General features: G+C 40.9%; 1 protein-coding gene across 3 annotated transcripts in view; it reads left to right on the top strand.

The window, feature by feature from the left end:
* Positions 1–23,244, top strand: part of RPS6KA5 (ribosomal protein S6 kinase A5) — a 110,592-nt gene that overhangs the window by 43,899 nt on the left and 43,449 nt on the right. For all 3 annotated transcript variants that reach the window (XM_038750158.1, XM_038750150.1, XM_038750141.1), the window contains exons 4-5: positions 10,575–10,690; positions 14,129–14,236. In XM_038750158.1, coding sequence (XP_038606086.1) covers positions 10,575–10,690; positions 14,129–14,236 — 224 coding nt within the window. The remainder of the gene's footprint in view (positions 1–10,574; positions 10,691–14,128; positions 14,237–23,244) is intronic.

Here is a 23,244-nt window from a genome sequence, read left to right on the forward strand (position 1 = left end):
AGTCTAACATAAAGTCCACGTAAATTTTGCACCAACCCTGAATTACCATTTGTGCATCCTTCTTTTTTGTTCTGACATACTCTGACAATCTCTTTGTTTTTGCTTAAAAACCCATGGTAGCTCATAATGGAGACTCAGCTCTTTTTGGAATTTTTATTATGCTTTGTATTGCTGCAACAAGAAATGTGTAAACATTCTGAATTTAAAACAAAATCCTCATTCATTTTAAATAGCAAGGGAAGGGAATTTCATGAAGAAAGACCATCCTTCTGAAATTTCTCTTAGTAGCTTTTAGTGATTTTCATGTCAAAAACCCCAGGAGATGAAAGACTGCATCAATTGTCGGAATAATCGGCATAATTCATAAGATACTGAAGAAGCAAATCACAGAGGCATTAATTAAGGCAATGCCAAAGAGAATTCTTGGCAGTATATGCCACCCCAGCCGTTTAGAAAGTTCAAAGTCATGAATCACCCACGATTGATTGATTGATTCAATATGAGTTGCAAAGCAACTAAGTTTTTGATATTAGTAGTTTAAACCGTATTCATTCAATCGTATTTATTGAGCGCTTCCTGTGTGCAGAGCACTGTACTAAGCACTTGCACTGTACTAAGCACTTATCATTAACCGTATCATTTTGAGTACTTTAAATTGTGTGATTATTACATTGTCCTAAAGTGGTATAGTGCTTTCCAAAACCCTTGCCCTGGTTTTTACATGACGCCTGTGTTTGTTCAGTTATATTTATATGTACAAATTAAGTAATATGGTGGGATGCCTAAGCTGAAGAGATCCAGGTCTATCCAGAGCGCCATGAAACCAAAAACTTCTCAACTTAGCTAAAGATATTATATGGTGTGATGCATGCCATCACAGTAACTTTGAAGAGTGAAGAGTCATTCATTCATTCAGTCATATTTATTGAGCGCTTATTGTGTGCAGAACACTGTACTAAGCGCTTGGGAAGTACAAGTTGGCAACATATAGAGACGGTCCCTACCCAACAGTGGGCTCACAGTCTAGAAGGGGGAGACAGAGAACAAAACAAAACATATTAACAAAATAAAATAAATAGAATAAATATGTACAAATAAAATAGAGTAATAAATACGTACAAACATATATACATTTATACAGGTGCTGTGGGGAGGGGAAGGAGGTAAGGCGGGGGGGATGGGGAGGAGGAGGAGACGAAGGAGGGGGCTCAGTCTGGGAAGGCCACCTGGAGGAGGTGAGCTCTCAGTAGGGCTTTGAAGGGAGGAAGAGAGCTAGCTTGGCGCAAGTGCGGAGGGAGGGTATTCCAGGCCAGGGGGATGACATGGGCTGGGGGTCGACGGCGGGACAGGCAAGAACGAGGCACAGTGAAGAGATTAGTGGCAGACGCCATCCTTATCGCTGGCAGTGAAGTAGCCTTCATTTTCAACCTGCCTTCTACTACTGAAGATGAGGCTCTGCCACACATGCACCTCCCAGTATGTGAAGACCTGGCACTTTCATTCATTCAGTTGTATTAATTGAGTGATTACTGTGTCCAGAGCACTGTACTAAGCACTTGGGAGAATACAATATAACAATAAACAGACAAATCCCCTGCCTGCATCAAGCTCACAATCACTTGTACCCACTATTGAAGAAGTCACCTCGCAGTTGGAGCCATGAAAAATGTTAAAGCACTTGGACCCATTGAAATTCTTGCTGAGAGCTACACCCTACCTACAGACTTGCCCAATCTCTTCCTCAATGTGTGGACCACTGAGGCAATAAGTCAGTTAATCATATTTATTGAGCACTTACTCTGTGCAGATCACTGTACTACGTGCTTGGGAGAGTACAATATAACAAAGTTGGTAGACATGTTCCCTGTCCAAAATGAATGTGTAGTCTAGAAGGAGGGGGAATACCACAGAGAAGCAGCATGAGCTGTTGGATAGAACACAGGCCTGGGAGTCCGAAGGACCAGGGTTGTAATCTGACTCCGCCACTTGTCTGCTGTGTGACCTTGGGCAGGTCACTTCACTTCTCTGAGCCTCAGTTACCTCATCTGTAAAACAGGGATTAAGATTGTGAGCCCCATGTAGGACATGGACTGTGTCCAACCTGTTTAGCTTGCATCCACCCCAGTGCTTAGTATAGTGTCTGGCACATAGTCTGTAAATGCTTAATACCATAAAACAAAACAAAATAAAAAAACTCTTAAGGTTGTCATCATCACTACCACCTTCAAGAACAAAGGTGAAAAATCAGTTTTTGACGGTTATCTCATTATTCTTTTATTGCCAGCAAGATCCTAGCCACAGCACTCCTGGCTTGGCTACTAAGGACTATTGTCCAGCTAATGCTCCTGGAATTATAACGTGGCTTCAGGCCACAGTGTGGTGCAGTGGACATACTAATTGCTGCTTGTCAGATACAAGAGAAGGCCAGTGCACAGGACCAGGATCTTCACATAGCTTTCCTTGGCCTTCTAAAATAATTTGACTGACTGTAGGCTTATCACGAGCCAGGAACGTGTCTGCTAATTCTGTTGTATTGTACTCTCCCAAGTGCTTAGTTCAGTGCTTTGCACGTAGTAAGCACACAATAAATACCATTGATCTATCGGTTGGTCAGCAGATCTGGGCACTGGAAATTACTAAGCAAATCTGGCTGCCCTGAAGAGTTGATCAGGATTCTGAAAGCACTTCATTACCATCACAGTTGGCCGTGTCAGAGCCAAAGGTGTCCTGTCAGATCCATTACCCGTCACTTGTGGAGTAAAGCAAGCATGTGGAGTGGGCGTGATTCTGTTAAACTGACTCTTTTCGGCCATGCTGTAGAATGCAACAAGAAATCTGAACGCAAGTGTTAAAATTTGTTTTCGCTCCTCTGGGAAACTCTTCCAACTCAAAAGACTCCGTGCCTCATCCAAAGTCTTGTAAGCAGTCATTCAAGAATTACTGCATACAGTTGCCTAGAGGCCTTCATCCAACATGATCTGCAGATGAAGTAAATCAATGTTATGGTCTAAAGGAAACCAAGATGATTTATCACACTACCCCAGAGAAGCCATATTTACAACGAAAAATTTACATTGGCAACACAGAGCAAAATGCTATCACGAATTCAGTCACTTAGGCAACACCCTGACTAATGAAGTCACGCTGTATAAGGAAGTAGAAAACCTAATCAAGGAGACCCATACATTCTGTGGGGGACTGTCAAACAGTGTATGGTGGCAGCATCATGGTATCAGGCTTCCGACCAAACTAAAGCCTGCAGAGCTTTAATGTTGCTTACTTTTCTCTGTGGCTGTGAGAGCTAGGCTCCACAGAGGTATCACGTCCAACTTCTTGAGCAATCAGTGGTATCTTTTGAGTGCTTAGTTTGCAGACAGCACTGTAGTAAGCCTCTGGGAAAGTCTAACACAACAGAGTTGGTAGATATGATTCCCTCCCCACAAGGAGATGACAGTCTAGGAGGGGAGGTAGATATTAAAGTAGATTAAGGATAGGAAAAATGGTACAGTGTAAGACTCCTTACATATTTAGCTCAATTAGCATCATACATGGGTCTTAATATTAAATGGCAAGAAAAGATCACAAACAGTGACATTATGGTGCATAGTCCATCTCCTAGCATCAAAACTAAGTTCACTGTAACACAGCTGTACAGGGTAAGACATTTGTGGAGAATGAGTGCCAGCAGGATACTCAAACAATTGCTGTAGGGAGAGCTGAATTTGGGGGACTGAAAGTAAGAAGGGCCAAGCAAAGCTTTAAGGACTCAGTAAAACTGTTAGTGCTTCCTGTTCGTGCCCATTTGTGAGACCTACTTCTGACAGGCACACCTAAGACCCTGCTATGGGCTTTGAGTGGCCTGACGGAGCTGACAGTTCAAGCTGTGAAGTACACAGGAGAATTCTGCCCTGTTTGCAATGTGGCACATGGCCAGAGTACAGTTAACTTTTCCTGAGGCATCCCCAGCTAATCAGAGTGTCCACTGGGGTAGCTGTGCCCGAAGCCCAGAGTTGGCCAAGGTAGGCTTGAAGGAATAGCTTAATGGATGATTCAATCAACTACTTCTACGCAGTACTTAGGGAGACTCAGCTGTTGTTTACCTTACTGATTACATGTGTCTGCAGCGCTCCCAAGCCACCAGAATTCTGTGGACAACCAAGGCTGGCACATAGTAAGCACTTAAGTTTGTACATATTTATTACTCTATTTTACTTGTACGTATCTATTCTATTTATTTTATTTTGTTAGTGTGTTTGGTTTTGTTCTCTGTCTCCCCCTTTTAGACTGTGAGCCCACTGTTGGGTAGGGACTGTCTCTATATGTTGCCAACTTGTACTTCCCAAGCGCTTAGTACAGTGCTCTGCACACAGTAAGCGCTCAATAAATAAATATGATTGATTGACTTAACGAATACCATTAAAAAAAAAAGAGGGGGGCTTCCTCAATCCCTCAGTGCCTCTGTCGATTGATTCTGATGATCTCGCCAAGACCAAACTCCTCATCTTGTCTTCCAAATCCCCTCCTCCACCTGACTTTCTCATCACAGTGGATAGCCCCACCATTCTCCCAATCTTTAAGGCCCACCACCCTGGAGGGCAGTTATAAGTGTGTGTAAAGGGAAATGATGCCAAATAACTGAAACCTGTAATCAATATCTCAAAAGAGAGCAAAAAATATTTGAAGAAGTGTCCTAAAAAAACCCAAACCTCAGGAAAATGGTTACCAGGTTCAGTGGATGGAGGCAGAGAGAATTCAGTGGTTTTGCTGTTACCAAACTATTTGTATAAGGCTAGCAGGTGGTAACGTGACATGTTAAATGGAGATCTGTTTCAGGTATAAAGGGGATTTTGTGAAAACAAGGTCCTGTATTGTAGGAATCAGTTGAAGAGAAATTTGAGCGGTGTGAGGGAAGGAGGGTAATGTGAGATGAGAAGAGAGAAATAGGTGGGAGGGTAGGTGAAGCTCTTCTGAAAGCAAAGTTGGAACTTGTTTTAAGGAAGGATGTGGGAGCAAATGTAATAGCGCAAGAAACATAGATAGTTGTTAAGAGTCATAGGGAAAGAGAATGATCCTTTGCAAACTTAAGGATCCATGGCAAACACTTAAGGAGTGGGAGGAAGCCGTCAAGGCGAAGGTGTTCTGAAAAACAGATGGTTTATTGTAGTTGAAGTGAGACGTGAATGCCTTATTTTTCCACCCAAATCCTATCCTCCCCTGATTTTCCCGTTACTATAGACACCACCACCATCCTTCTGTCTTGCAAACCCAAAACCCTGGCATTATCCTTATACTCATCTCTCTCATTCAACTCACATATTCCATCTATCATTAAATTCTTTTGGTTCAACCTTCCTAACATCGCTAAAATTTGTCCTTTCCTCTCCATTCAAACTGCTACCATGTTAATCCAAGCACTTACTGTATCAACCTCCTTACTGACCTCCCTGCCTCCTGTCTCTCCCACTGCAGTCCATAGATCATTTTTTTCAAAACCGTTCAGTCCATGTTTCCCCACTAAAGAACCTCCCATGGTTACCCATACACCTTCATATCAAACAGAAGCTCCTTACCTGATGGAGTATTCAGTCAACTTGCCCCGTCCTACCTCACCTAGCTGCTCTCCTACTATAACCCAGCCAATATATTTTTCTCCTCTAATTCTAACCTTGCCACCATACCTCGATCTTGTTTATCTTGCTGCCGACCTCTGCCCACATCCTGCCTCTGGGCTGGAAAGCCCTCCCTCTTCATATCTGACAGACAATTACTTTCCCCACCTTCTCATTCTTACTGAAAACATATCTCCTCCAAGAGGCCTTCCCTGACTAAGATCCCATTTCCTCTGTTCCCATTCCCTTTTGTGTGACTCTGATTTGTTCCATTTATTCCCCTCTTCCTCAGCCCCACGACATTTATGTATATATCTGTCATTTATTTATTTATCTTGGTGTCTGTTTCTCCCTTTAGACTGAGCTTGTTGTGGGCAGGGAATGTGTCTACTACCTCAGTTGTATTGTACTGTCCCAAGTGCTTAATACAGTGCTCTGCATACAGTCAGTGCTCAATAAATAGTATTTATTGATTGATGTAAGAGATCTGAGGGTCAGACAGAGGAAGAAGCAAAAGCTCAGGATAGTCAAAAGAACTATTTGGATAGGTGGGCCCAAAAGGGAAATGGAGTTATATGCTCCCTTTCCTTACTTCCTGATGTGGTGCCTTATCGATAGCTCTCGGACTGCCTCTTTTATTTTTGGGGTACAGGTGAACAAACTACAGCCTTAAAGGCAGAAGTTTCTTTTCACAATCATTGTTTGGACCATTCAAGGGAAATATCTCCATTTGTGTCATTTCTGCTTCTTCCTCTTGGTCAAAGGGCTTATGTAGCTTGGCCTGGTTTTGTCTCAGCTAGGCAGGCCATCCTGGAGAGCTCAGGCATGAGGGATACCTGGTCATAAGGAGGCCTTGCATTTTCTTAGCAGTGATGGTTTGTGCTGAGACCTATACACTTCTTTGCTCAGGCGCCTGGAAGCCAACAGTATGCCTTGAGAGAATGGTTGGATAGGTTATGGGTGGGGTCTGTGGCCGTGTCCCAGTCTACCCTCTGAGCAGCAGACCCTGCTGTGCCTTCGTCCAGTCTGTGCACTGCAGTTAACTGAGGCACTCACAACTTCTTGGTATTTGTCACTGGGGTCTTTCTTGGCACATGGTCATGTGGGACAGAAAATCTCTGTGCCTTCTCAGCCACAGACCCTGCTATGCCCCCAACAGGCCCGTAGGAAATATTGGGGACCAATAGGTATGGCATGTGGAAGTACAAAGTGTATTTTGAGAAGTTTTAAATGGAAAGAAGTGAAGTTTCAGTTACCAGTAAGAAGGACAATAACTGCAAAGGAGGAAAGCAGTCTTGGGACTTGTTTTCCACTCTCAGCAAATCCTCCTTGCTGCCAGGGATACCCCTTTTGGACACATGGCATCCAAAAGGCATCCACTCTGCCCAAAGGACTTGCCCAAAGACATGAAGCAAAAACGAGTGCAGCTTGTGATCTGAACTTGTGACACTAGAGTTTCCTACCTTTGGGTAGAGACTGCATTCTTTCTATTTGTACAGGAACTTAACTCCTAAGAGGCTTTCAAAATTCTTCATAATTTTGTGAATACTTATTTTTCACGGATTTTTGACACATAAGACATCATGACAAAGTTCTTAAAAAGCTCATTATTTGAATTTGAATAATAAAACCATTCATTGAAAGCCATTGAGGACCTAAATGGATGTCAGTTACATAAGAAACATTTGCATGTGAATATGGCATAATTATCTAGCAGCACACTTAACTGCTCTTGGCTTTTTGCTGTCTAAAAAAAATCTTTAAAGCTCATTCCTGTTATATAAGTGTATATTAATGTCTGAAGACTGTAAATTCTTCTTATTTGAAATAGGTGAGAAAAACCACAGAATATTTGACTTAGATTCATTTGAAATATACCTCGAGCCTATGCTTAAATTCAGTTAATTTGTTCAACAGTGAAGGGGAGAGTTTGGGCTTGAATTTTCATTACATCTTTAGAAAAAAACCACAAATATTTCAAGATTAGAGGGGAAATATAATTGTCAGTATATGGCACACATTTGTCATATATCGTATATGGTACACATTATCATTTCCAAGCAATTCAGTAGAAAGTGCTAGCTTTTGAAAAAAATAGATCTCCAGTCGACCCAGTCATTTTTCACTCCAGAAGGTCCTGGGAAGAGACACCCTAAATCCTCAATTCTGGCAGGCAGTCAGTTTCCTAATCCCAGGAATAGTTCTCGGTCCAGTTCCTAGTCCTGTTTAAAAAATGTCACATCTCCTTTCCTTGGAAGTGCTCAGGACTGGAAGAAAGGTTAAGGAATCACTAGACATGGTTAGCTGTGCATGGAAATAAAAGCTAGATGGTTCATAGCAGCTGTCTCTGGAGTATCTGAATGTTCGATATGTTGTATATTCAGTATCTCAGTTTTATTGGTTTTAAGGACACCAAATATTTTGTGCACCACCTTCAATGTGTTATTAAAAGTAAGCCTCCCTTCAGCCCAAATAATTATCCATCTCTGCTTTGGCTTCTTTGAGGCAGATGATGGTGACCTTAGAAGTATTTCCTTTTCCAAGGTGACCTTTCACTTATTGATTGGACAACTTTATTATGAGATTCTGGCCTAGAGGCAAACTAGGCAAGAGGTTGTCAGACAACATGAGAGAGATCGGAATCTGAATGGGAGCTCTATATTAAGCCTTGGTGGACATGGCTGAGAGAGAGCGTTGTGGTTGTTTGCAATTAAGAACATTGGAACATAAAATTAAGCTCTTCCTGGAAGAAACTAGTGCCCCATCTAATCTTGTTAGCATTCAGTCTCCAAGAGTGGGAGCAGAATGCTTGAAGGAAGAACAAGATGGTTGTCCTCAATGACATCCATTCTAACAAAATAAGTTTAATTTGTGAGTGTTCGTTGAATCAGTTTCCCTTTTGGACCAACCAATGAACTCAGGCAGCTGCGAGCAATATTACTTCCCCCTTTTTCACTGAATGTCATTTCCACAGATTTGTGGTCACCCAACCTTAACCCACATGTCTCTGAAGGTTCATTTTTAGGAAGGTGCCCCGTAAACTGAGGGGAAAGGAGCCCAAAATACAATAAAGAGAGCTTTAGTTTTGGTAACCTTAGTGTCGCATATTCAATGTCACTAAATCCAGTTGGTTCAGCCTTTACAACATCACCAAAATCCACCCTTTCCTCTCTATCCAGACTGCTACCCTGTTAAGGCAGGCACTTATCTTGTTGACACCTCCTTGATTACTGCATCAGCCTTCTGGATGACTTTCCTGCCTCCTGTCTCTCCCCACTCTGGTCCATATTTCGTTCTGCTGTCTGGATCATCTTTCAAACATTCAGTCCACATTTTCCTCACTCCTCAAAAATCTCCAGTGGTTGCCCAGCCACCTCTGTATCAAAGAAATGCTCCTTACCGTTGGCTCTAAAGCATTCGTTCACCTTGCCCCCTCCTGCGTTACCTCACTGCTCACCTACTTCAACCCAGCCAACACACTTCATTCTTCTCATGCCAACCTACTCACTGTACCTCGATCTCATCTATCTCGCCACCAACCTCTTGCTCATGTCCTGCCTCTGGCTTGGAACACCAGTACTTTTCAAATCCAGCAGACCTATCCCCATCTCCCACTCCCTTCTATGTTACCCTTGCACTTGGATTTGTTCCCTTTATTCCCCCTCCCTCAGCCCCATCGCATTTATGTTTATATTTGTATTTTATATTAATGTCTGTCTCCCTCTAGACTGTAAGCTTGTGGCAAGGAATGTGTCTACCAACACTTTTGTGTTCTACCAAGTGCTTAGTACATTGCTTTGCACACAGCACTCAATAAAAGCGATTGATTGATTAATTAATTTTTGAGCTTCATAGAGACTCTTGAGACCCTGGTGCCTACTGAGATTTACAGCTTTTAAGGTGCCTATTACTAGTCTATCAGTGCCTCTGGAGACCACTTAAGCATAAATTCTTCGAAAATATCTGAAACTAGAATAATACATACTTTATTAAGAGTAAGGAAAAGTGTGAGTTTCCAGTAGGACTGTCCTCCTTTACACCTTTTTTAATATTTTGTGAAAACATATGATAAAATGCCAAGAAGTTTTAGAAAATAAATTCTTTATAATTTACACTGTTCTTGTAATTTGCAGCACAAACTAGCCCATTCATTAGGTTAGTTGTACTTTCTTGAATCGGCTTTTCTAAATATGAAGTCAGAACTCCAAGATGAAATGTCGAGATGTGTTCCATTATCAAGTTTTCATCTGGTCAGTTCATACGCCATAAGTACAGTGCTGTCCTTGTCTTGTTTTGTCACACACAGTCCAGATGACCACAAACTTAGTGGTTATTTTCTTAGTTTTATATTTTGCAGGACTTTTTTCAGTGCAGCATCTTGTTCTCTCTAAAAAAAGCCCTTTGTGAGACAAAATGTTGATTTTTCCCAAGGCTGTCCAATTCTTAGCACCAGCTATGCAGGCACATAATGCTCATGAAAAGAGAAAGAAAATCAAATTAAGGGATAACTGACAATTACTATAGAAAACAAGTTGCTTTATTGCCTGTCATGGTTGCTGCAATGTTTAATAGCTGTTTTAAACTGTTAAACTTCAGCAGCAATATTTTTTGCAGTGCCAACTTGAAGTTATTTATGGAAGTCTTTCTTCATATACAAATATAATTTGACTAGAAACCTAAATTGAAATGCTAATAAATGCTTCAATACAGTATTTAATTTGCATATTCCATTGTTTTTTTGTGGGTGTGATAATAATTATGAAGGCTTTTCCTTATCCTCAGTAATTAAGGGATCTCAGCCCAAGGGATACTAAGTGGTAAGTATCTCAGTCCAAGAGATACAAAATGATAAACAAAATCTTAAAGGCTGATCTGTAGTCCTTATCTGTTTGGTCAGTCTTTTAATTTTTTTATGATGTTGTGAATGCAAGTAAGAGAAAGAAGACATCTGTTTTGTTTTAATAGATTATATAAATGGTGGAGAACTTTTTACTCACCTTTCCCAGAGAGAACGATTCACAGAAAATGAGGTACAGATCTATATTGGAGAAATTGTGCTTGCTCTTGAACATCTCCACAAGGTAAGAGATTTCAGCTGTTCCCCTTCCTTTTGGGATTCTTTGGCCCTTTTAGTTCCATCGTGGAAATGTGTTGATGGGCAGGCACTGCAGGATGCTATAATTATCTTATTTAGGACATCTTTCTTCCCTCTTCCTTTGCCAAAGCATTAAAGATAAACAAATTGCCAGCAGTGAGGAATAGCTCTCTCATTTCAAATGTTTAAAAATGATAAACTGTCAGCAGTGAGTTTTAGCTCTCTTGGACTTTCTTTTTCAAGCAAATGAATCCTTCAAGGAAGAGACAGGTTGGGATTGCAGATCTAAATTGATGCAGGATGAGGCAGATGAGTGTAGGAAAATATTACCATTTCTTGCACAGTCACTGTGAATGTCCAAAAATACAAGCCTGACAATAATGTGCAGTCAATCAGTGGTATTTAGTGAGCACTTGATGTGTGTAGAGAACTGTGCGAAACACTTGGGAAAGCACAGTACCCCAGAGTTGGTAGAACGTTCTATGCCTAAGGAGCTTACAGTCTAGAAGGGTAGAAAGACATTAAACTAAATTACAGCTATATACATAATTACCATGGGAGGAGTGAATATCAAGTGTTTAAAGGGTGCAGATTCAAATGCAGAAGGGAAGGGGAATATGGGAAAAGAGGGTGTAATTGGGTTAGGCCTCTTAGAGGAGATGTGGTTTTAATGAGGTTTTGAGGTGGACAGAGTGGTGGTTCATTGCCTATGAAGTGGGAAGGAGTTCCAGGCCAGAGGGAGGATGTGAGTAAGGGATAGGCAGAGAGATGGATGATATTAAGGGACAGTGAATAGGTTGCCATTGGAGGAATGAACTGTGCGGATAGGATTGCCATACAAAATCAGCAGGGTAAAAAGCAGGACAGGGGTGAGCTGATTGAGTGCTTTAAAGCCAATGGTAAGGAGTTTCAGTCTGATTTGGAAGTGGAGGGGCAATCATGGAGATTCTTGAGGAGTTGGGAGTCGTGGACTGAACTTTTTTTATTTTTTAGAAAGATGATCTGGGCAGCAGAGTGAGGTGTAGACTGGAGTCAAGAGAGACAGGAGGCAGGGAGGTCAGCAAGGAGGCTGATGCAGTAGTCAGGGTGGGATATTAGAGAAGCAGCATGGCTTAGTGGAAAGATCACAAGCTTGGGAGTCAGAGGATGTGGGTTATAAGCTCGGGTCTGCCGCCTGTCTGCTGTGTGACCTTGGGGAAGCCACTTAACTTCTCTGTGCCTCAGTTACCTCCTCTGTAAAATGGGGATTAAGACTGTGAGCCCCACGTTGGACAATCTGATTACCGTGTATTTACCATGTGTCTACCCCAGCGCTTAGAACAGAACTTGGCATATAGTAAGCGCTTAACAAATATCATTATTATTGTAAGTATGTGGATCAGCCTAATAGCAGTTTGAATGGAGAGGAAAGAGCGGATTTTATCATTACGAAGGTGGAATCATTTGGTGACAGATTAAATATATGGGTTGAATGAGAGCGATGTGTTGAGGATAATGCCAAGATTGAGGGTTTGTGAGGCAGGGAAGATGGTGATGCTCTCTACAGTAAGAGGAAAATCAGTTGGGAGACTGGGTTTGGGTGGGAAGCTGAAGAGTTCTGTTTTAGATGCATTAAGTTTGAGGTGTCAGCGGGACATCCAGGAAGGGAGGCACTAAACTCTTGGGAGAGTACAATATAACAGACGCATTCCCTGTCCACAACAAACTTACAGTTTGAGTCAAGTATTAGTACTTTTAACTTCCAAGCTGTTGCGAATGTTATCATATCTAAACACTTTTCTAATGGAGCATTCAATATGAAATAATAACAGAGTAGTTGGCAAAAAAATTGTACAACCACCTTTGTGATCTGCAATTAGCATGTAAAGATTGCTGTCCTGCATTTTGTTGAGTCACATATGAGTGGCTATTTGGTCTGAACATTAAAGTGTTTTCATTGTATAAATTGATGTTGGTTTAAAGAGTTAGATATAGGTATTGACGGTATTTCAGGAAGCCATGTAATTAATTATTTATTACATTCAAATTTTCAGTAGACTGTATCCCATTAAAGGATTTTGATTTAGAACTGGAGAAGGTGCAGAAAAAGGCAACCAAAGGTGATGAGAAGTGCCATTGTAGCACAAAGGAAAAGAAGAAACTTGTTGACAATATCAGTTATCAAAATGAAGCACAAAAAGGAAATGCTGATGGACCCGGAAGGGAAGGGAGAGTTTAGCGTCAGCGGAGGAGGGTGGTTGAATTAGCAGAAGGCAGTGCCTACAGGTTTAACAGAAAGATATCATACAGATGCTGATTTTAGCTGGCTATAGCACATTTTGAAATATGACACTAGTTTTTGGGGGATGTCATCACCATTTACAATCTTCTCACAATCATCAGTGACAGTGTCAAGTGGAAGAAATTCCAAAGGAAATGCATCTTAGCTTAATTCTCAACTCAGCTTCTCTATGATGTCTTCCTTGTAAATTTGCTGGCCAATTTTCACTTTAAATCACAGTAACTTATTTAAATGGAAGTCAAATTTTTCCTCCCATATGCATCAGGAGCAAAACGCCCTAAGTGAAATTTCCTTGGATTGAATACCGTGAGTCAAATAACCCGGAACCATTCCAGTTTTTCCAAGTGTAGCATGCATGGCTTAGACCCTGGAGGGCAGGAACCTACAGGGAGACAGTAATGAAGAGAATCCCCTGGTGTTGGTAATCACTAGAGGGCTGATGACTATATGGATAGAGAGTCTGGTTCCCAATTTAGCAATATTGATAAGGGCTACCTCCCCAGGGGATAAATCAATCAGTCATATTTATCGAGCAGTTACTGTGTGCAGAGCACTGTACAAAGTACTTGGAAGAGTGCAACATAACAATATAGCAGACACATTCCCTGACCACAAGTGGGATATGAGGAGGTAGGGAGGGACCAAATTCCAGTGCCAGAAACCAGAGTTTCCAGAGTGAAAACTTGCATTCCTAGGGTAATAATTGGCTTCCTTAGTTTTTCCCACCTTTCCAGTATAGAATTCTTTAAGGGAGAATGTTGTGGGGCAGTATATCATTAATAGTTTGAACAGAAAACTGGAGGCCTAGAGGTAAATATAAATTTGAGGGCTTTCACACAATCTCAGCATTAAGGTAATGGTAGCCACTTAAGCTGATTAACTCTGGAAGAAATCCTGACTAGGAAACCAGCCATAAGAAGGGTATGCGAACAAATGTATATGACAAGGGGAAGGGTAGTCATCAAAAGGGAAATACTAGATAAAACAAATACTCTTTCCCAGATGTGCGAGCTTTTTAATTGATTGTATAAGACCAGCTCAAGGAAATTAAGCTAACTATTCTCCAAATTTAAAATCAGTCTCATAATTCTGAAACTGTCTTTTGAAATTGCTTTTTAAAATTTTGTTTATTCATTTTTACAGTTGGGGATTATATACCGTGATATTAAACTTGAGAATATTCTACTTGATTCTAATGGCCATGTGGTACTGACAGATTTTGGCCTGAGTAAGGAGTTCCTTGCTGATGAAGTGAGTATTTAACCTTAAACCATTGGTGACAGAGTCCTGGTAATAAGAGTAATAACTGGTTTGCAGTGCTTTTGCAAAAAACAATTTTTCTACATTCTTAAGTCAGTCCAATGAAGTTAAATATTTGTTTTTTGAAGTATTAGGTTGAGAATGGTCTTCAATCATTCTATCCCAAATTGAAGAGTGTGTGGCAACTGCTGAGGGAAAATTATGTTTCTGGGGAAGTCCTGTTGTTATGAAAGAATCAGTCTCTTAAATGCAAATAAGTACTGTTTTTATGTGTTGAATTTATTTGTTAACTCTGATTAATTCCAACAGGAACTAAAATTCCCAAGAAAAGCTGAAATTAATTCCTTAAGTTACTTGAATAAGTTTGATTTCCAGGCCCACCTCGGCAGCATTAGTTGGTGATGATGATGATGATGCAGACTATAGTCCTCAGGAAATGGATTTCCTTGAGGGAGCTTGCTGACCTGAAGCTTTCTGATGCTTAGGTTCTGGAACACCGGCCTCTTTAGTTCCAATTTTGATTCAATATGGTAACAATAAATTGCGCCACATTCTATTGTTTAGGACTGGATGGCCTCCATTCCTAGGGCATAGGCATCCCATCTCCCCCATCCTCTCTCCCCTATCCTAAAAAAACCCTCTCCTGACCTCCCCTTCTAGTTATTGCCCTATCTCCCTCCTACCATTCCTTTCCAAACTCCTTGAATGAGTCATCTACACCCTCTGCCTCGAATTCCTCAATGCCAACTCTCTCCTTGACCCCCTCCAATCTGGCTTCCATCCCCTACACTCCAACGAAACTGCCCTCTCAAAGGTCACCAGTGACCTCCTTTTTTCCAAATCCAATGGCTCCTACTCAATCCTAATCCTCCTCGACTTCTCAGCTGCCTTCAACATTGTGGACAACCCCCTTCTCGTCAACATGCTATCCAACTTTGGCTTCACAGACTCCGTCCTCTCCTGATTCTCCTCTTATCTCTCTGGTCATTCTCAGTCTCCTTTGTGGGCTCCTCCTCCCCCTCCCCCTCCCATCCCCTTACTGTAGGGGTTCCTCAAGGGTCAGTTCTTGGTCCTCTTCTGTTCTCTCTCTACACTCAGTCCCTTGGTGAACTCATTCACTCCCATGGCTTCAACTATCATCTCTACGCTGATGACACCTAACTCTACATCTCTGCCCCTGTTCTCTCTCCCTCCCTCCAGGTTCATATCTCCTCCTGCCTTCAGGACATCTCCGTCTGGATGTCTGCCCACCATTTAAAACTCAATATGTCCAAGACTGAACTCTTTATCTTCCCTCCCAAACCCTGCCCTCTCCCTGACTTTCCCGTCACTGTAGACGGCACTACCATCCTTCCCGTCTCAAGCCCGCAACCTTGGTGTCATCGTGTCATCCTCGGCTCTGCTCTCTCGTTCACCCCTCACATCCAAGCCGTCACCAAAACCTGCCAGTCGCACCTCCGCAACATTGCCAAGATCCGCCCTTTCCTCTCCATCCAACCAGTACCTTGCTGGGCCAATCTCTCATCCTGTCCTGACTGGATTACAGCATCAGCCTCCTCTCTGATCTCCCATCCTCCTGTCTCTCCCCACTTCAGTCTATACTTCACGCTGCTTCCCGGATCATCTCTGTGCAGAAACGCTCTGGGCATGTTACTCCCCTCCTCAAAAATCTCCAGTGGCTGCCTGTCAACGTATGCATCAAGCAAAAACTCCTCACTCTCGGCTTCAAAGCTCTCCATCACCTCGCCCCCTCCGACCTCACCTCCCTTCTCTCCTTCTACAGCCCAGCCCGCACCCTCCACTCCTCTGCCGCTAACCTCCTCACTGTACCTCGTTCTCACCTGTCCCGCCATCGACCTCCAGCCCACGTCCTTCCCCTGGCCTGGAATGCCCTCCCTCCGCACATCTGCCAAGCTAGCTCTCTTCCTCCCTTCAAAGCCCTACTGAGAGCTCATCTCCTCCAGGAAGCCCCCTTTTTCCTCTCCTCCTCCCCATCCCCCCCGCTCTACCTCCTTCCCCTCCCCACAGCACCTGTATATATGTTTGTACAGATTTATTACTCTATTTATTTTACTTGTACATATTTACTATTGTATTTATTTTGTTCATGATGTGCATCTAGCTTTTTCTGTATTTATTCTGATGACTTGACACCTGACCACATGGTTTTTTGTTGTTGTTGTCAGTCTCCCCCTTCTAGACTGTGAGCCTGTGGTTGGGTAGGGACCATCTCTATATGTTGCCAACTTGTACTTCCCAAGCGCTTAGTACAATTCTCTGCACACAGTAAGCGCTCAGTAAATACGATCGAATGAATGAATAGGCCACAGTAGGTAAAAGTTTACAGTCTCCATTGGCCTGGGGAATAGAGGGCTTTTCTTTACTTCTCAGGAACTCACTTCCCAAACTAGTTTGACCAAGCATCAGCTTGCTGACTTTCAGACCCCGACTCAAAACCTCTCTCTTTTTTAGGGCCTGTGCATAGCTGTTACTGAAGGATCAGCAAACTCAATTATTGATAATGAAAGTGCAGACACTTGGTATTTTAAAAAAATTGGCCAGAGCCTTAGATATTGTAAAATGATACTTTGACTTTGTTTATTGTTTCTCCAAAAATGCTCAAAATCATTGAGGATGCTTTTCACTAACTTCCTTAGTTTGACAGGAAGGAAACATTACTACTGAAATCTAATGGACTTGTGAGTCCTTAATGTTAAATAGGTTTGTTTGAAAGACAGGGTGTCAGGCAAGAATGGTATTAGCAGCTCTTTGTGGCAACATTTCAAAAACTCTTGTCCGTGTTTTCCTAGGATGAGACCAATGCTATTAATATTTTTCTGTCAAGTGCCCTCAATTTCCCTCTAATTATATGTGGGATAAATGTATTTCTTCTAAAAACTTTAAATTAATTTCCTATTTGATCACCACCTCTAACTGGTTTGGATTAAAAGCAGATTTTCCTGAGAAGTTTCCCCTGTGCACTTTAACTAGCACCCACAGTTAGAATTTAAAGGACTGTGTCTGACCTAATTAACTTGTACCTACCCCAGTGCTTAGAACAGTGTTTGACACATAGTAAGCGCCTCATAAGTACCATAAAACAAACAAAAGGCTGTGGTCATTTTGACCTCCCTGCCATAAGAACAGTATTGATCCTGAGTTCCTCACTGACTAGAGGTTGAGGGATTGCTGACAGAATGACATGAGGCAAAGCTATTGTTTATAAATCAGATCTGAAATACGCCACCCCTGGTTCCTTCACTGTCCTTTCACTAAGATAAATTGTTACAAATACTGATCTGGTTTAAGAAAGATGAGGATTTGCTAGTGCGAAATCCTGATTTTTAAAAGGTAAAATTTTGTGAATTTGGATTTCACTCTCAAATGAGTAACTAGGCATGTCTATCTTAGATTGGACTGATATGCCTCTGTCCATTTTTGGTAACAGTATTCAGACTTCCCTGAACAAAGACAGGGTTGCTTGTTATTGTATGTGTGGTGTGTTTTTTTCTTCACTGTTTGCAAAAAGTTTTAAAAAAAGGTATACCACTATTAATTACAAATGCATGTCCTTAGAAGTGAAAACTTCGAAATGTCCAAGGATACCAACTAGATTTAGTTCAGATGGAGGCAAATAGTTTATTACATTGAAAACCAAGTGTTCAAGTACGTAAGGAAGTTTTGAGTTAACTATGCCACCTGACTAATGATCAATTACTGACATACATTCACATTCTTTTTACATATGTGCCTGGGAAAGAAACAATTTTGCTTTACTCTTATAAAATGAACTATAAATTTGTCTTATAAAAATATGGATTTTTCTTGGATCATTAAAGGGAAATGATTGGAAAGAATCCACATCTCTCCAACACTGCAGAGTTATATTTTTGTGCAGTAGATAATTTAGCTCTACGAGGATTAATGGAAAATGATTTGGAGAGTTATCAGAAATCTGGCCATATAATTAAGTTTTGATGAAAAGATGCAGATTTACTACCAAGGAAATACATCTAGGCCTGTTACCTTTTCTCTTGCTAAGCTTAGAGCTTGGCAGCAGCTTCACAGAACCAAGTTTCATGATGTAGCATTTAATAGAGAAGCAGCATGGCTCAGTGGAAAGAGCACGGGCTTTGGAGTCAGAGATCATGGGTTCAAATGCCGGCTCTGCCAATTGTCAGCTGTGTGACTTTGGGTAAGTCACTTCACTTGTCTGTGCCTCAGTTACCTCATCTGTAAAATGGGGATTAAGACTGTGAGCCTCCTGTGGGACAAGCTGATCACTTTGTAACCTCCCCAGCGTGTAGAACAATGCTTCGCACATAGTAAGCACTTAATAAATGCCATCATTATTATTATTAATACATCTGTGCAGAAACGCTATGGGCATGTTACTTCCCTCAGAAATCTTCAGTGGCTGCCTGTCAACCTACGCATCAAGCAAAAACTCCTTACTCTCGGCTTCAAGGCTCTCCATCACCCTGCCCCCTCCTACCTCACCTCTCTTCTCTCCTTCTACAGCTCAGCCCGCACCCTCTGCTCCTCTGCCACTAACCTCCTCACTGTACCTCGTTCTCACCTGTCCTGCCGCCGACCTCCAGCCCACATCCTCCCCCTGGCCTGGAATGCCCTCCCTCCACACATCCGCCAAGCTAGCTCTCTTCCTCCCTTCAAAGCCCTACTGAGAGCTCACCTCCTCCAAGAGGCCTTCCCAGACTGAGCCCCCTTTTTCCTCTCCTGCTCCCCATCCCCCTGCCCTACCTCCTTCCCTTCCCCACAGCACCGATATATATGTTTGTACAGATTTATTACTCTATTTTACTTGTACATATTTACTATTCTATTTATTTTGTTAATGATGTGCATCTAGCTTTAATTCTGTTTGTTCTGAAGACTTGACACCTGTCCACATGTTTTACTTTGTTGTCTGTCTCCCCCTTCTAGACTGTGAGCCCATTGTTGGGTAGGGACCATCTCTATATGTTGCCAACTTGTACTTCCCAAGTACTTAGTACAGTGCTCTGCACACAGTAAGTGCTCAATAAATACAAATGAATGAATGAATCTCTCTCTTGTTCCCTTGAAATCAGACCATAGGGTTGCATTTTTCCCCCTCAAATCATTCAAAAACATTTCTTCTTGATTACATTCAAATACATTTCCAGCATTTTGGGGGGAAATTTTTAGGGGCAGCAGATCTTAGGTAGAGCTAAGCAGTATGCTTGTCAGGTTAACCAGCTGTTAATAGCAGCACAAGTTACAATATTAAGGATGCAAAGCTGCTTTTCATTGAAAATGGATATCAAAAGCAGACATTCAACCTAGAGGTTAATATTGTTTCTGGTGGGTCATGTTTTTGGTAAGTAATTTGAAATAATTTGTTAAGAGATTTCATTACTGCATTTTAATAGATAAGTAGATGAAACGAAGGGATGATAGTCCCCTATGAAATCTCTCTTTCATTGCAGCAAAAAGCGTTCTTTAAAGCTGGGCACTAGGGCAGCACACAACTTCCATTTTGCGACACTGCTATTCTAATTCGGGTTGTCAACTTACTTTTCTGAGTGTACCTCAGGATATATGGAATGGGAGAAATTGGTAAAGTGATACTTGCTGAAAGATTGAAATTTGAAAGGCAAGGCCTTTGACTAAAGTGTCAAACTCTGGTGCATATGCAAAACAGGTCAGCAGGCTTAACTCATTTGCATGTTTACAAAGAGGAACTCTCAAGGATCCATCCTAAAATCTGGACTGAAACAAAAACCACTTTTGTGGCAAATACGGAACTAGGATGTTTGTTTCTTGTAGATTTGATGAAACTTGAGAAAATCTGGTACAGTCTGATTTCTAATAAATCTTGATGTGCAAATGCTCATAATGTGGAGTAAATAAGAGCCACTAAATAATCCTGACCCCTCTCATTTTTCTAACCTCTCCATCATGTTATCCAAAACACTAGATAGTACTTCCTGCTGCTCAGGAATACCATGTATTTCATTCATATCCCATTCCACTGCTCAGAAGCATAGCTATTTTTACATTCAGAAAGCTCTCACTCATCAGCCTCTGCATGATTTACTGATAACAAATGGAATATGCTCAGATGTTATGTAACAGCTGCATTCTAGGTTCACCTCAGAAAATGGATTTTCTGAGAGGGATTACATTAAAATGTGACTTTGAAATGGCACCTCTTCAAAGGGGACATTTTGAAACCCAGTTCACTTGAGGGTTTGTCCATATGTGTGTATACTTATTTATTTTTTTAAATGATGCCCTTTCAAAAATTATACCCTTCTTATAATTGTTGTGTACACTAACAGCCCATGTTTATACACACATGCAAAGAAGACTGGCTGGAATTCATCCCAAGGAGGTTTATGGAAAAAAAAATAAAAAGAATAGCCAATTTAAAACTTTTGTTAGAGAATGAAAGAAAAAGTAAAAAAAAAAGAGGGGGGGCATAGAAGTAGGAAAATATGTGGAAACCAAGTTGGGTTGTGTAAGGTGAAGGAGAAAAGGTCATTTCCCTAATTCAAATTTAGGCACTTTGATTAAAAAAAATAAATGTATTTCATTGGGGCTTTGGGGGTGTTATTGTATTTAATGATATTAATAACAATTGTGGTATTTGCTAAGCACTTACTATGTGCCACAGACTGTACTACACCCTGGGGTGGGTACAAGCAAATCAGGTTGGACATAGTCCCTGTCCCTCATAAGGCTCACAATCTTAATCCCCATTTTACAGATGAGGTAACTGAGGCACAGAGAAGTTAGGTGGCTTGCCCAAAGTCAAGCAGCAGACAAATGATGGAGCTGGGATTAGAATCCAGGGCTTTCTGACTCCCGGGCCCGTACTCTATCCACTAGGTCACACTGCTTCTCTTGTCAACATAAAATGTGCAGAACTGTAGTTGTATCTCAAAGGTAACTATTCTAAAATCTCCAAGTAACCTGGGACTAAGGAAACATTCGATCAATCCATCTTTCTGGGAGGAAGCAACTTCTGCAGTTTAAGGTTCATAAAAAAGACCAAGTACCTTAGTGGGGTAGACTGTAAGCTTTTTGAGGGCAAGAATCATGTCTATCAACTGTAATGAATTGTACTCTTCCAAGCACTTAGCTCAGTCTGCTGCCTCCCAAAAGTGCTCAATAAATACCATCAATTGGATGAGAGAGGCAGAGGTAGCTACAGCATAGTGAGAGATTGGACATAGTGAGCCAGGTTGGCTGAGGAGCAAGAGGGAAGGTGAATCAAGAGGGGATTTCAAACCTTGTTTGATTGAAGTTTTCTTGATTTTTGTACTCCCAAATGGACTTCCTTAAAATTGTCAGTAGCAAATTTTACTGAATGCCCATTATGTTTTACAATGCTCATTTTGTTAAAGTACTATAGACTATTCATGCAAGTATTTTATTCTCTTTTCCTCGCAGATATTTGGGACGTATTGCTTTTAGCTTTTGGGAAGACCTGTTATCAAAGATAATAATCTCCAATGACAGTAATGGAAGTTAGACACACCCATATGGAACAAAATGTTATAATTTTTAGCTTCTTCCTTAGGCTGTAAGTGATGTGGAATAGATTGTGCCAGTGAAATGAAGAGCTATGTAGGCTAAAAGCTTTGTGGGTGGTGAGTTCTATGGTCTTTTGAATGTGCTACTGAATCTAGAAGCAAGAATTCAGATTTGCTTGTTTGTCCAAGATATTTCCCAAATAATAAATCAACATTTAATGGAAGGAATAACCTAAAAGACTTCTTTAAAAAAATAAGATTGCTTAGAGAATTGGCTGGTAACATTCGGGTAGTGAATTAACATTACACAGATGGTGAATTTCAAGAGCTTAAAGCTCAGCAACAAATAGATACAGTCTTTCACCCATTTCATTTTAGATTTTCATTTGTGAATTCAAATGAATAGTACAACACATTTTTTTACATAATTGTTAAGCTTAGTCTTAAAATAGACAGTGTCAGGAAAAAGGTTTTCCATTTAAATAAATACGGTTACATTCTTTTTTGGAAAAAAAAAGAAACCAAAAAACCCCCAAAACAATATCCTAAAAAATAAGAATTCTTAATACAGATATTTCTTCAAATGCTCCTAGAAAAGCAACACTTTTAATTACAGCTACAGATTTGGTGTTTAAAATGTATCAATTTATCTTAAATTCATCCTGCATACATTCAGGGTTACAAAGGAAACTGCATGAGCAAATTGATCTAGAAATGACTAAATAAGAATGTAAATATTTAATGTCTGAATTGTATTAGCTACTCAAACATACCTTCCACTAAACACACTTTAAAAGTAGGAGTACAAATATGTGGTTTCCTTACATTTTCATTTCCTTTTTTTAAATTTTGAAACAGATATAAATTGTAAAAAGAGAAATACAAATCTATGAAAAAAAATGGAGGTGGTCTAGCTTTGCTTATTCAAATTTTAATAAATTAATAGCCAGGGTGTGCTTACCACTCTACTCAGGGAGTTGTATGCTAGGCACTTGAATAATACAAAAGAAGTAAAACAATGCCACTTTGCCCTTGAGGAGCCAATCTAATGGGGCCAAGAGTTGGCATGAAGTGACAAATATACCATAATAACAATAATAATACAGTAATAATAGTAGTATTTAAATGTTTACTTTATACTGAGCACTCTGTTAAGCATTGAGGTAGATTCAGGCTAATCAGATTGGTCACAGTCCCTGTCCCACATGGGGCTCACAGTCTAGAGGGGAGGAATACTCATTTTAAAGAGAAGGCAAGTGACTTGCCCAAGGTCACACAGCAGACAAGTGGCAGAGCTGCAAATAGAACCCAGATCTCCTGGCATCCAGTCCTTTTCTCTTTACACTAGGCCACATTGCACCCAGAGAATAAGATAATTATTATAAGTAATAGAATCAAATAAATCAATGCATGAATCCCAGGGTGACTGATGGAATAGTTTCAGGGATTATTTTGTTAAGTCAATCAGTGGTATGTATT

Source organism: Tachyglossus aculeatus, chromosome 1 (assembly GCF_015852505.1).
Source record: "Tachyglossus aculeatus isolate mTacAcu1 chromosome 1, mTacAcu1.pri, whole genome shotgun sequence".
NCBI lineage: Eukaryota > Metazoa > Chordata > Mammalia > Monotremata > Tachyglossidae > Tachyglossus > Tachyglossus aculeatus.